Below are 13,840 nucleotides of genomic sequence, written 5' to 3'. Positions count from 1 at the left end.
AGGTTAAAACATAGGTGGGAGGAGTAAACAGGAGGAAGAGGAAGTGAGATAAGACTCCTCAGACAGACCCGACAGCTCTGCTCTCTGGAGCAGAGACGCCAGGCTCCACTCTCCCAGGCAGCTCTGACCCAGGATGGACGTAGGCTAGAATCTTCCGGTAAGCACACCTTGGGGTGCTTACACACATTATTAGAAATGAGCTAGTCCAGGTGCAAGAGTTAGCCGAGAAGAGGCTAGATATAATGGGCAAGCAGTGTTTAAAAGAATACAATGTGTGTTGTTATTTCGGGCATGAGCTAGTAGGCGGCCGGGGTGCTGGGGACGCAGCCCCGCCGCTTCCTATTTCAACAAGGAGTGGAACCAGCCTATGAGAGAGATATTTTACAGACGAAAAAGGATTCATCTAAGTCTTTTGATATCAAATATGAAGCTAGAGTAGTTGTTTTCAACCTTTCTAATGCCGTGACCCTTTAATACAGTTCCTCAGGTTGTGGTGACGCCCAATCATAAAGTTAATTTCGTTGCTACTTTGTAACTAATTTTGATACTGTTATGAAACATAGTGTAAATATCTGCTTTCTGATGGTCATAGGCGACCCTGTAAAAGGGACTTGACTCACAGGGTGGGAACTGCCAAGGCAGAGGTTTGGTGTTTATCCTACTGTGTCAGTCTTGTTTGGTGCAGCATTTCTTTACTATGCTCCCATTCCTCTTTGCAGGAATATTCTGTGCCATTGTATGTTGAAAGTGATCTGCTTTTAGAATTCATGTGGTATTACTGAGTCTGTGGAACACTATAGAGGCTTTCGAAGTTGGATTAAATGAACTTTGCATTACTATAGTGACCACTAATCTTTGATGGACAGGAATGGAAAATAGTGGTTTGCGTGAGAAAATCTCCCATAGGCTCAAATACCTGAACACTTGTGGTTAGGTTACAGAGTACACCTTGCTGAGGGCAGGCTCTGAGAGTATGCAGACTAGTCCTAATTCTAGTTCAAGCTCTTTGCTTCATGTGTGAGGTTGAAAATGTGATCGCTCAGCTTCTTGCTTCTACTATTGTGCCTCAACCCTCTGGAAACAAGAGAAAATAAACTCTTTCTTCCATAAGTAGCTTTGGTCATGGTATTTGACTAGAACAGAAGAAAAATAAACATACACATGATAAATAATTGAATAGAAGTTAAAAAAAATCTCAATCCTAAAATGTTCATGATAAAACTGGGTACCAAAAAAGTAAAAATAACTCAACCTGTGTATCCATTGACATAGATGGCAACTCCACTAAATATTGCAGATGGTGTCCCATCCTTCTTCTGCTTAGCAGCATCTGACCGGAACTGTTCCTCCAGCTTCTGGACTTTGGCAGCCATGTACCCACCCTACAATTCAAGAAAAGGCACACCAGTCAACAACAGTTACACCTCCCTCCCACAAACTTGTAACTTAAAAAAAAAATGCACCATGATATGTTTATGAACACAGTCTCATTTTTTTTAGCCTTAAAATAATTTGCTTGACTGTTCTGATTATGTCTTTAAAGTAAAGCTATAGGTGACAGTTTATAGTGGTATAGTTTGTCCAAACTGCAAGACTTGTTTTTACTGTTTATTAAAATTGTACATGCTCACTATAATTGTTTTTCAGAAAATAGATATAGAAAGAAAATTAAAACTATTGTAACCCCATTTACTAACATTTTGGAAGGCTAATCTCAAGCCTTCTTTCTATGTCTCCCAACACTAAATTAGAATCATATGCAATATTCCTTTATTACCTACTAATTCAATCAAGGCTATCATCCCAGGTTAAAACATACAAAGCTAAGTAATAACTGCAGTGTTTTACTATATACAGATGATTAATTGACAACACCCTACTTACTGGATAGTTATATATTTTTCCTGTTTCTCAGTATTATTAGCATTAGTGAGATAAACTGTAATAAATTGCTGTGTGCAAGAATATTTACTTCCTAAGGTCAAAATTCTTGACAGTAAAATGAAGTTTAAAGGTTAGAGTTTATCAACAGTGTTAAGGTTTTCAATACATTATAGAAAACAGAGTTGGAATAAAGTCACATGTTATACTGTAAGCCATATAATAAACTAAAAGGAACAAAAATTATCTAGACATTTAAATATTTTTAAACACACCCATTTTTCCCAGCCATCATTTTCAGCTCGCTTCCTCCATCCACCTCGCCTCATGGTGGAGCTTCTGTATTGGGGAGAAAAAAAAAAAAGTCAATTTTATTCCATAATATACTCTTCATTGGTATTTTATCAAGGAAAATAGGAAATTTAAAAATTTGAATGTCTAATATACTATACAAAAGTATAACGAATGCCAAGTAAACTTTTTCAAAATCATTTTCAGATTGCTAAGTGAAATTTGCCCATAAAACATCCCCCTTACAGGTTTAAACACTTTTCCACTGTGTGTGAAGGGTAGTTGGGGGAAAGATCTAGGCACACTCAATACAACTAACACAACTCCACTTACTTGTTACCACTAATTAGTTCAACAAGCTACTAAGGTATTTCCTCTTTCATCTGTCCTATAATGGCTCTTAAATTGTGTCATACTAGACATTCAAGAATGCATACACAGATTAACAAATCTGTCCTACAAAATGTCCCCCAAGAAGTTCATTAAAAGAAAACATCATAGGGGAATGATTATCCTGAAAACAAATTAATAGATCTGGCATTCTTTTTTAAAATAGTTTATTTTTATTTTATGTCCATTGGTGTTTTGCTTGCATATATAACTGTGGGAGGGTGTCACAAGCCCTGAACTGGAGTTACAGACAGGTGCAAGCTGCCATGTGGGTACTGGGAATTGAACCCTGGTTCCCTGGAAGAGCAGACAATACTCTCAACCACTAAGCCATCTCTGCAAGCCCCCAATCTGGTATTCTCAAGGCAGCACTTAGTCACCCGTACCATAAACCACCAAGATTATCAAATGATGTCTTGTCCCGAGCTTCAGGACAGTTAAGTCATTCTTAAGTCAAAAGAGGCACTAAATGAATCCTTATAAAGTCAAATTCTTCTAGTTACAAGTTAGGCTATAGTCAGGCAGTGGGAGGCAGAGGAAGGTGTATTTCTGTGAGTTTGAGGCCAACCTGCTCTACAGACCTACTTTCAAGACAGCCAAGGCTGTTACACTTTGTCTCAAAAAATCAGAAAAAGCAAACCAAACCAAAAACCAAGTTGGATTATCACTGTATTTTATTTTTCATAAATTAATACTTATGATTTTTTCTTCAATTATAAAAATTATTATGTGAAGCCATATGTACACTATCAAAGTCAAATTAGTTTGTGTGATTTATAAGAATCATTAACACTTAAAACATATTTTAGCCACACAGATTAGCAGATACTTTGTTTCAAATACTCCTAGTTCCTGAAACATCCTATGATTTGGTTTCTTTTGTGAACATTTTTATTAATAACATATTGTACACATAAAAAATGACTAAAAGATACCCAGAAATTGTCAGTTAAGTTCAAGTAGTGAGATAAACCATTTAAATGTTTCAGGAGCATATGCAAAGTGCCCTGAGAATAAATCACTAATTCTGCAGACAGAAGAATTTTGCTTTTAAAGTTTAAGCTCTAGGTTGGTGCATGGGTGTTCAATGATGTATTCATTACCAAGCCCAGAAATGCCATCTTTCTCTTAAATGTTTACTCCCCATAAGTAGCTGACTTTGCCAGTCCTAAAGATTTCACCACTCAAGAGTCAAAAAAAGGTAATACAAAATTCCTGGTGCCAAAATCTGAATCAATACATGTGTTTATATAAGCAAATAACTTGGGAATTCTGGCTACTATATGCTAACATGTATAGTCACAATAATTAAATGTAACTACTTGCAATCACCTGAAAGAGTATAGCCCATATGCTAGATATTTGAACACTTAGTCCCCAGCTGGTGTTGCTATTTGGGAGGGCTAAACAGGTGTGGCCTTGCTGGAGGAAGTAAGTCTCTAGAGGTGAGCTTTGTGAGGTTAAAGACTGTAGGAAAACAATTGAGAAAAAGTCAAATTTACAGTTTGCTTTCTCTGCCTCATGCTTTGTGGTTCAAGATGTGAGTTCTCAGCATGCTGCTCCAGCTGCCATTCTTCCAATCACGATGGACATAATAATTATCCCTCTGGAATTCTAAGCCCAAATAAAGTCTTTTGTAAATTGTCTTGGTCATGGTGTTTTATCACAACAGAAAAGTAATGCACTATTTCCCTGCTAAATGAAAGTAAACCAAATAATAAATATATCTTTAAATTTAAAGCCAGGTGTGGTGGTACACACTTATAATTTCAGGAACTGGGAGGTGAAAAGAGGAGGATCAAGGTCAGTTTCAGTAATATGAGTTCAGGACCAGCCTGGACTATAGACATCCAATCTCAGTTTAAAAAAAAAAATCACTAATTCATTTGATCACTCATTTAAGAGCACCTTATGACTACCAAGGCTTCTGCTGTGAAAAGTCAGTAAGAAAATCCTTACTGTGATCTAAATAAGGAGAAGGCAGACAAGCATGAAACTGAGACAGATGCTCAGACTGTGGATATGGGTGGATCAGTAGTGCAGCACTTGCCTGGCCTTCAAGAGACTGTGTGTTTAGCCTCAGTACTGAAGAAAAAATATTCCAAACCAAGCAAAACTCACAAGAGATGAAGAGTAAACAATAAACAATACTACATTTTCTAAAGAAAATTGCCCAAAGGTAAGGAAGCCTACCAAATAGTGGAAATTTGTCAATAATCAGAAAAGAAAAATTTACAAAGATCTGCTACATCTCCAAAAATGGAATTCTTTCCCCTATGAGACCATCTGTCAACTCCAGAGTGGCTGAGGAGTGGGGCATGTTTTTATCCAATACCACACTACAATAATGAGAACTAGATTCTAAGAGTCTAGTTTGCATTACTGATCTTTATATTTGGGGTTACGATCTCAGAAATAAGAACAAACTAGAAGTAAACAGATCAAACTTTCCAGAAACTGACTGACACTGCACATTACTTTATCTGTGAAGGGATCAGGTAACCCGGACAGAAGCACCTGGCAAGAGCAACTATATACAGTGGAAAAAAGAGAGCATCTTCAACAAAATGTGCTGGCAAAACTGGATTTCAATCTGTAGAAAAATGAAAATAGATCCATGTCTGTCACCATGCACAAAACTCAAGTCCAAGTGGATTAAAGACCTCAATATCAGTCTGAACACACTGAACCTGATAGGAGAGAAAGTGGGAAGTACACTACAAGTGGGCACAGGAGACCGCTTCCTACGTATAACATCAGCAGCACAGACAGTAAGGGCCTCATTGAATAAATGGGACCTCATGAGACTGAGAAGCTTCTGTAAAGCAAAGGACACTGTCGCTAAGACAGAAAGGCAACCCACTGACTGGGAGAAGATCTTCACCAACCCCGCAACTGACAAAGGTCTGATCTCCAAAATATATAAAGAACTTAAGAAACTAGACTGTAAAAGGCTAATCAACCCAATTATAAAATGGGGCACTGAGCTGAACAGAGATCTCTCAACAGAAGAAGTTCAAATGGCCAAAAGACACCTAAGGTCATGCTCAACTTCCTTAGCGATCAGGGAAATGCAAATCAAGACAACTTTAAGATACCATCTTACACCTGTCAGAATGGCTAAAATCAAAAACACCAATGATAGCCTATGCTGGAGAGGTTGTGGAGAAAGGGGTACACTTATCCATTGCTGGTGGGAATGCAAACTTGTACAACCACTCTGGAAAGCAGTGTGGCGGTTTCTCAGAAAATTTGGGATCAACCTACCCATGGACCCAGCAATACCACTCTTGGGAATATACCCAAGAGAGGCCTTATCATGCAACAAAAATATATGCTCTACTATGTTCATAGCAGCATTGTTTGTAATAGCCAGAACCTGGAAACAACCTAGATGCCCCTCAATTGAAGAATGGATGAAGAAAGTATGGAATATATACATATTAGAGTACTACTCAGCAGTAAAAAACAAGGACTTCTTGAAGTTTGCAGGCAAATGGATGGAAATAGAAAACACTATCCTGAGTGAGGTAAGCCAGACCCAAAAAGAGGAACATGGGATGTTCTCACTCATATTTGGTTTCTAGCCATAAATAAAGGACATTGAGCCTACAATTCGGGTTCTTAGAGAAGCTAAAGAAGAAGGAGAACCCAAAGAAAAACATATAGGCATCCTCCTGAATATTAACCTTCATCAGGCGATGAAAGGAGACAGAGACAGAGACCCACATTGGAGCACCGGACTGAAATCTCAAGGTCCAAATCAGGAGCAGAAGGAGAGCGAACATGAGCAAGGAACTCAGGACCGCGAGGGGTGCACCCACACACTGAGACAATGGAGATGCTCTATCGGGAACTCACCAAGGCCAGCTGACCTGGGTCTGAAAAAGCCTGGGTTAAAACCGGTCTCACTGAACATAGCGGACAATGAGGACTACTGAGACATCAAGAACAATGGCAATGGGTCTTTGATCCTACTGCATGTAGTGGCTTTGTGGGAGCCTAGGCAGTTTGGATGCTCACCTTACGAGACCTGGACGGAGGAGGGTTTTCCTCGGACTTCCCACGGGACGGAGAGCCCTGATTGCTCTTTGGGCTGACGAGGGAGGGGGAATGGATTGGGGGAGGGGGAGGGAAAGGGGAGGCGGAGGTGGGGAAGAGACAGAAATATTTAATAAATTAAAAAAAAGAAAAATAAATAAATAAATAAAGCTGGCCTGAAGATCAAAAAAAAATGGGCAACTATAATCCACTATGATAGCACTTTTGTTTGTCTCTACAACCAATTATTAATATGACTGCAACACAAAGAAATAAACCACACATATGAGAACCAACAAAACAACAAAAATCTTAATGGGTACTGTCTTTAAACTTTTAAATAACCATGCTATGTTCAAGGAAACAAAACAAAGGAGGTTATGAAAGTTTTTAACCTTAAAACAAATTGTAGACATGGTGGATCATGCTTATAGTTCAGGAAACTGAGACAGGAGGATAGTCAAAAGTTCAATGCCAGCTTGGACTGCATAGAAGTTCCAGGCTCCAGGCTAGCCTGGGATACAGAACAGGAAATTATCTTTTATACGGTAGGGGAGAACAAACAAGGGAATAGTAGTGCTGTAATAAAACCCAAGATGAAGATTTCCAGCAACATGGACATCCTCAAGCAGAGATAACAACAGGTGGTGTTGCCACTTGATAGCCTCTACTATAAGGCCAAGCATAAAGGGATCAAACGATATGTGCATTTATTAACATTTCAATTGATATTCATTATCCTAGTCAGGGTTATTATCTCTGATGAAACATTACGTCCAGTAGCAATTGGGAAGGAAAGCGTTTATTTGGCTTACACTTCCACTTTGTAGTCCATCACTGAAGGAAGGTGATACAGGAACTCAAACAGAGCAGGAACTGATGACAGAAACAGTGGGAGAGTACGGCTTACTGGCTTGCTCAGCCTGCTTTCTTAGAGGACCCAGAACCACCCGCCCAGGGATGGGATCACCCACAATGAGCTGGGCCCTCTTACATCAATCATTAATTTAAAAAATACCGTACAGACTAGTGTACAGCCTGATCCTATAGAGGCATTTTCTCAATCAAGGTTCCTGCATCTCTGATGACTGTACCTCATGTCACGCTGACAGAAAACTGGCCAGCACACTCATATACTTCATATTTCACTGAGACCAATAAAAATCTTGTTTCACATACTCAAATATTATAATGGAAATATAAAAAATTGCCATTAATTGTACAAGTGATTGGGTAGTCAATAAATGCCTGTTGAATAAAATCAATAAATTTACATATGAACTATAAGACATAGTAACAATAGAAATACAATCCAAATATACTGTGGTCAAATATTGGAAAAGATACTGTGAGTATTTCATTCTAGACACCATCTATTTATCTTGCTTTAAAACATTCTTCTACACCAGGTGTGATGGCACACACTTTTAATCTCAGTATTTAAGACACAGAGGCAGGCATAGTTTTCTACAAGGCCAGCCTGGACTACATAGAGACTTTCAGACCAGACAGGGCTACACAGTAACAGCCTATTTCCAAGAAACTCTTTTTCCAAGACTTGAGAGATGGTTCAGGGCCTAAGAGAACACATTACTGTTGCAAAGGACCAGAGTTTGGCCAAAGCCATCACATCTGGCAGCTCACAACCACCTCTAACTCCAACTTCAAGAGATCTGACTCTTTGTGCATGCCACCAGCACCTGTGTTCACATTTGCACATGCCACCCCCCACCACCAAGCACAAGCCACACACATACAAATACATATAACTGAAATAAAAACATGAATCTTTAACAAAAAAAATCTGAAAACTCACCAATTCTGTAATAGTTTAACAAATAGTATTACCATAAAAATCTCCTCTCCTGCCGGGCGGTGGTGGCGCACACCTTTAATCCCAGCACTCAAGAGGCAGAGGCAGGCGGATCTCTGTGAGTTCGAGGCCAGCCTGGTCTACAGAGCTAGTTCCAGGACAGGAACCAAAAAAAAAAAAAAAAACTATAGAGAAACCCTGTCTTGAAAAATCAAAAAAAAAAAAAAAAAGTCTCTCCTAAGATGGGTACAGACAAAACTGGCAATTGGACCACATTTGAGACCAACTAGAACCACATAGTAGATGGGAATTAACTAAAAATCACTTACAGGATTGGTAAGATGTTGCTAAACAAGGAAGATGCAAAGCATAAATTACTGCTAATTTGTAAAGATCAAATAAGTTGTTTATCAATGTCTCTGCATGTTTATCTATAGAAAGCAAAGCTTCTCCACTCAAAGAAACTGGCTTATTTAAGCAAATAAGACTCTCTAAAGAGAGGAGAACAATAGATCAGGATAGTAATAACCCCTAATATAATAGTTCTCAAAAAAAAAAAAAAAAAAAAAGGTTTTTACCCTCTGTTCCAAGCAACATTCTGAGTTACGGCATGTTCTCTTTGCTATGCCTATCCATAAAGAAGAATGGCCTGCACTGACAAGTCATCAATTATCAAGTTAGACTTGTAAATGAAAACCACCTTGTTTTCATGTGAAACTCTTGCAGATTGGGGTTGCCAAGCTAATTCCACAGTGCGTGACGATCTTGGGTAAAGTGCAAAAGTTCCTAAAACTTAATATACAAACTAAAATAGTTGTAGACTATTTTATCTCTGTATCCTGCGACATTAACACAGAAAAGCTATCAATAAGGGCATCAAAAAATTAAATTAAAAAATGAGTAAGTATAAACTCATGAATATAAAATACCCTTATTCCCAGCATTTGGGGTATGTGCTCAATAAACTTTAAGAGTTATTACAGTACTCTACCCTTCCAGTTCAGAGTGAAAATCAAATTAGAACATACTTAGAAACCTTTGAAAACTACATAGTGCTAATAACTTAAAATGAGCAGCCAGCCTCTACAACACAATGGAAAGGACTTAGTAATGACAGCTATGCTAAAGTCCGGTCGGGGACTGCTGCCTAGTTATGATACAGGGTGAGCACAAAAGCACTACTTCTGACACTCTTCACCTACAAAAGAGGAATGTGAGACTAGAACTCAGAAATTCCCTTATGGGGCCATATATGGACATAAAGTAGAGATGTGACCATAGTAAAGAAAGATGGAGGTAAAAAGGGCAAGCAAGGGAGGTTCGCACTTTAAACCCACCTTTAGCAGGCCTCTTTTTTAAATTTTGGATTTAGGCTCTGAATAAGGAGTTTTCTTAAAGATAAAAAGTAAAAATAAATGCCTTTTGGAATAGACTGGATAGATTTAAACTAATCAACTAAAAATCTCAGTTCTTGCTTCTTGTTTCCATGAGACCCTACAAAGGGAGCCATAAATGCCAACCACTGAAAGGTTCTGCAAACTAAAACTTTAAGGAAATATGCAGGTAAAAAAATTAAAAAAGAAACAGCCAAATTAGTGACTATCAAATATAGCCATGTCAGCATGCAGCAACTTAGCCAAGTGTGGCAAACAGAAGCAAAATGCCGAGTAGCTAGGATTTGAAATGTTTACAGAAGAAGGCTTCCTGATTTACCCTGTTCTAGAAGTCTCACGAGAGCCTGCTTGCTTAATCTGTAGGGAACAGGATTATTTAAGCCTACATTCCTCTTGCTGGCACACCAGTAACAGCTCATTCTATATTTTAATGTGCGTGTCAAGAGGCTGTTCACACCCCCAACAAAAAACTTCATTTTATTTGCTTCCCATGGTTATTGCTAAATTTTACTTATTTATATTTTTTTGTTTCTCTTACACCGGGTGTATTTAGCCCACTATGGCATGAAACTCACAGCTATCCTCCTAACTCAGCCTAAGTTCTGACGTTAGTCACATTTGATTCTTTTTCTTTGTTTTTTGTTCTTTTTCGAGACACAGTTTCGCTTTGGAGCCTGTCCTGGAACTAGCTCTTGTAGACCAGGCTTGGTTGGCCTCAAACTCACAGAGATCTGCCTGCCTCTGCCTCCTAAGTGCTGGAAGTAAAGGCACGCACCACCACTGCCCGGCCACATTTGATTCTTAATTTTAGTATTTACCAAAGGAATGATCTTCATCAAGAATAATAATTTTCATGCAGAGTGGTATTTCTTTTTATAGATTTATAAAAAAAAATATACTAACACCATAACAGTTTATCACACCCTGGCAAAAAAAATCTCCCAAATACATATGTATCATTAATCTGATGGTTACATAGTCGTAACTCTAAATATGTGAGCAATTAGTTAATGGAACTGAAGTGTGATGGTACACATCTGTAGTTTCTATACTCGGAAGACCGCGGCTGAAGGATAGCCAGTTTGGGTTACTGAGTAGCAGTAACAGCAGTGGGGTGGGGAGAGAAAGGGAAAAAAGGCAAGCAAGCCAACTGTGGTCAATCATACCTGCAATCACAACACAGGAAGCTAAGGCAGGAAGATTTTGAGTTCAAGCCAACAGAAGCTTGCTATGTAGCCAGATCATGTCTCAAACAAACCAATAACAAAGTAAATGCAATTGCCTTTGAGCGACTTTTATTAAGTCTCATTACTACAGTCATATTCAGATGTAAAGTGCTATCTTACCTTTATTTAATGGTCATAAGAGATATTTGCTGACTAAATCAAATATATAATGAATTAATAAATGTACACATTTCAGAAATATGACATAATTCATAATGTGATACAAATATAAAGAAAGTCACCTGTGGCCACCCTATTTCTAGGAAAGGCTAAAATAAACTTAACTTGGCTTAGGCTCACTCCACTCAATACCTTTCTTTTTTCCTTACCTTAGCCATCACTTTTCTACTTAAACATTTGCTTACAACTGAAGACCTATTTAACAGCTTAAAGTATAGTGGAACCCAGGGGTATCTGTATTTAAAAAGACTTGCCCATAAGAAATCAGTGGGGAAAGGACCTTTTAAATGAAATAATGCTACTGAAACTGTAATATCATATGCAAAAGAAGGTAGCCCCTCAACTTACACTATATGTAAAAATTCATTCAAAATAGATTTAAAAATGGATTTCAAGAACAAAAAATTTTAAACTCTAGAAAGAAAAATACGTGAACATTTAACAGCTGAGTGTTACATCCAGATCGTGGGGTCCCCCCAAAACCACTGGAGAGTCTGCACTCTTATGTAAAAGCAAAGAGCCTTTATTCAAGCTTAAACTTGGACTCTCTGTATGTTCAACGTAGCCGCTGAGAGCGGAGAGGAATGGGATATATGTGTGTGTGTACACACATAAATAATATCACACATATATCTAATATATATAAAAAATATGACACATATAATATCATATATCTCATAGAAGTTGGGGTGAGTGGATTTTCAGGGTTAAGGACCTTCACTCGCTGACATTTGTCTAGGGGTCTTGGCAAAAGGGGAATAGGTGAGTCCTGGGTTCAGGAACATCTGGTGATCTTATCTAATGGTTGGAATGTCAGGTACTTCCCTTTAAATGCTGGCCCTCCCTGGGTGCTATCAGCTTATGACTTTTCCTGGAACCCTGTGCTGCCTGCAATGGCAGTTGTGCAGGCACAACTGGCCCCATGTGTGGGCAGGCTGCCCTGGGCTCCACAGATTGGCAATGATTTCTTGGATACAATACATAAAGCACAGCAACAAAAAAGTAGAACTGGACAATATTCAGATTTAATACTATGAAAGCAGAAGGGGAACTACAACAGAAGATCAACTAGAGCAAAGGAGGAGGAGCTGGGGGGTGACATGAACGAATGATATATATATACATTATAAAAATTCTATAATAAAACCATTATTATATGCTAACTACAAAAAGTAAAAACTGGGGCAGAAGAAATGGCTCAACACTTAAAAACACTTGCACAGAAAAACAAAAAACAAAAACAAAACAAAAAGCTTGCACAGGACCCAGGTTCAGTTCCCAGCACCTACATGGCAACTTAGAACCATCTGTAACCCCAATTTCAGGGGATAACAACTTCTTCTGGTCTCTGCAGGGACCAGGTACACACAGTGTACAAATACATACACTTAGCCAAATACTCATACACATAAATCTGTTTTATGATAAAACTGTCAAAGAACACAGTAGTAGTAAAAAGACAACCTACAAAATAAGAATATCTAAAATCATATATTCAATAAAATATAGACTATTTAAAACTAATTTATCATTAATGACAAAAGCAATCTAATTAAGACTAGGTGCAGATTTGATGTAGAGATGGCCAATAGCATATTAAGACAAGTTCACATTTACCAATCATACAAAACCCTCAAGGAGATGCCTTCTCACATTCAAAGGGAGAGGGTGCAGAGGAGATTCTGACTGAATCCAGAGCTTTGTGTACCCCAGGCAAGCACTCTGCCACTTAGCAACATTCTCAACCCTTGGTTTTATGAATCTGAGTCTATGTAGCCCAGATAGTCAAGAACCCCTGATCCTCTTGCTTTCATCTAACAAGAAAGAAAATAAATGTTGAAACCGGGAAGATACTAGAACCCCTTGTGCACTACAGGCGAGAATGTAACACGATGTTTTTGCTGTGGGAAAAAGTGGCAGGAATTCAAAGCATTATAGCAGAATTATATTATCTCTATGTGCACTTCTGAGTAGGGTAACAAACAGATTTATCTATACACACCCATATTCACAGCAGCAGCGTTCACAGTAGGGAAGATGGAAACAACCCCAAAAGTGCCTTGGCCTAAAATGACATAAACAAAAAGTGGCATATACACATACGAAATAATAATAATAATAAATAATAATATTTAGACTTAGGAAATTTAACACATGATACAAGTCATAAAATATAATGCTAAGCAAAAGCAGCCATTTGTAAAATTAATGAAGATAACATAGTATTTAAAAAGCAAAGCAGAAAAGTTAAAGAAAAGAGGTAAATACTCCCATTTATACCAGATACTTCAAGTAGTTAAATTTAGAGACTGAAAGTAGAATGGTGTTTTGAGGGTGAGGGTAATAACAGGAAGCACTTTCAAGATGAAAGGGAACAAGAGATGAATGGGGGTGACGGATGCTACACACTGTACTAATGTTCCTGAACTTCACATTTAAAAATGGTTAGGATTGAAGAGATGACTGAGTAGCCAAGAACACTGGCTGCTCTTTCAGAGAACTGTGGTGGGCTCCATTGCCAGCACCCACATGGTGGATTACAAATGTCTTTAACTCCAGTCCCAGGGGGTATCCTCTTCTAGCCTGAAGCTACCAGACACAAACGCAAAACAACTTTACTCATA

The 13,840-nt window shown here is 38.3% G+C and overlaps 1 protein-coding gene across 8 annotated transcripts in view; it reads right to left on the bottom strand.

Annotated features, from left to right (window-relative positions):
- Rev1 (REV1 DNA directed polymerase) overlaps positions 1 to 13,840 on the bottom strand; it is a 73,343-nt gene that overhangs the window by 48,275 nt on the left and 11,228 nt on the right. For 3 of the 8 annotated variants that reach the window (XM_050134500.1, XM_050134499.1, XM_050134502.1), the window contains 3 exons: positions 13,219 to 13,281; positions 2,157 to 2,220; positions 1,253 to 1,382 (listed from right to left, as the gene is read on the bottom strand). In XM_050134500.1, coding sequence (XP_049990457.1) covers positions 1,253 to 1,382; positions 2,157 to 2,220; positions 13,219 to 13,281 — 257 coding nt within the window. Of the gene's footprint in view, positions 1 to 1,252; positions 1,383 to 2,156; positions 2,221 to 4,064; positions 4,085 to 6,585; positions 6,606 to 13,218; positions 13,282 to 13,840 lie in introns of those variants that run through there. The other 5 variants (XM_050134505.1, XM_050134503.1, XM_050134501.1 and 2 more) reach the window with 3 other exon arrangements.

Source organism: Alexandromys fortis, unplaced genomic scaffold (assembly GCF_014885135.2).
Source record: "Alexandromys fortis isolate MF-2015 unplaced genomic scaffold, M_Fortis_MF-2015_v1.1 scaffold_20, whole genome shotgun sequence".
NCBI lineage: Eukaryota > Metazoa > Chordata > Mammalia > Rodentia > Cricetidae > Alexandromys > Alexandromys fortis.
This window is presented reverse-complemented; position numbering and strand designations above follow the sequence as displayed.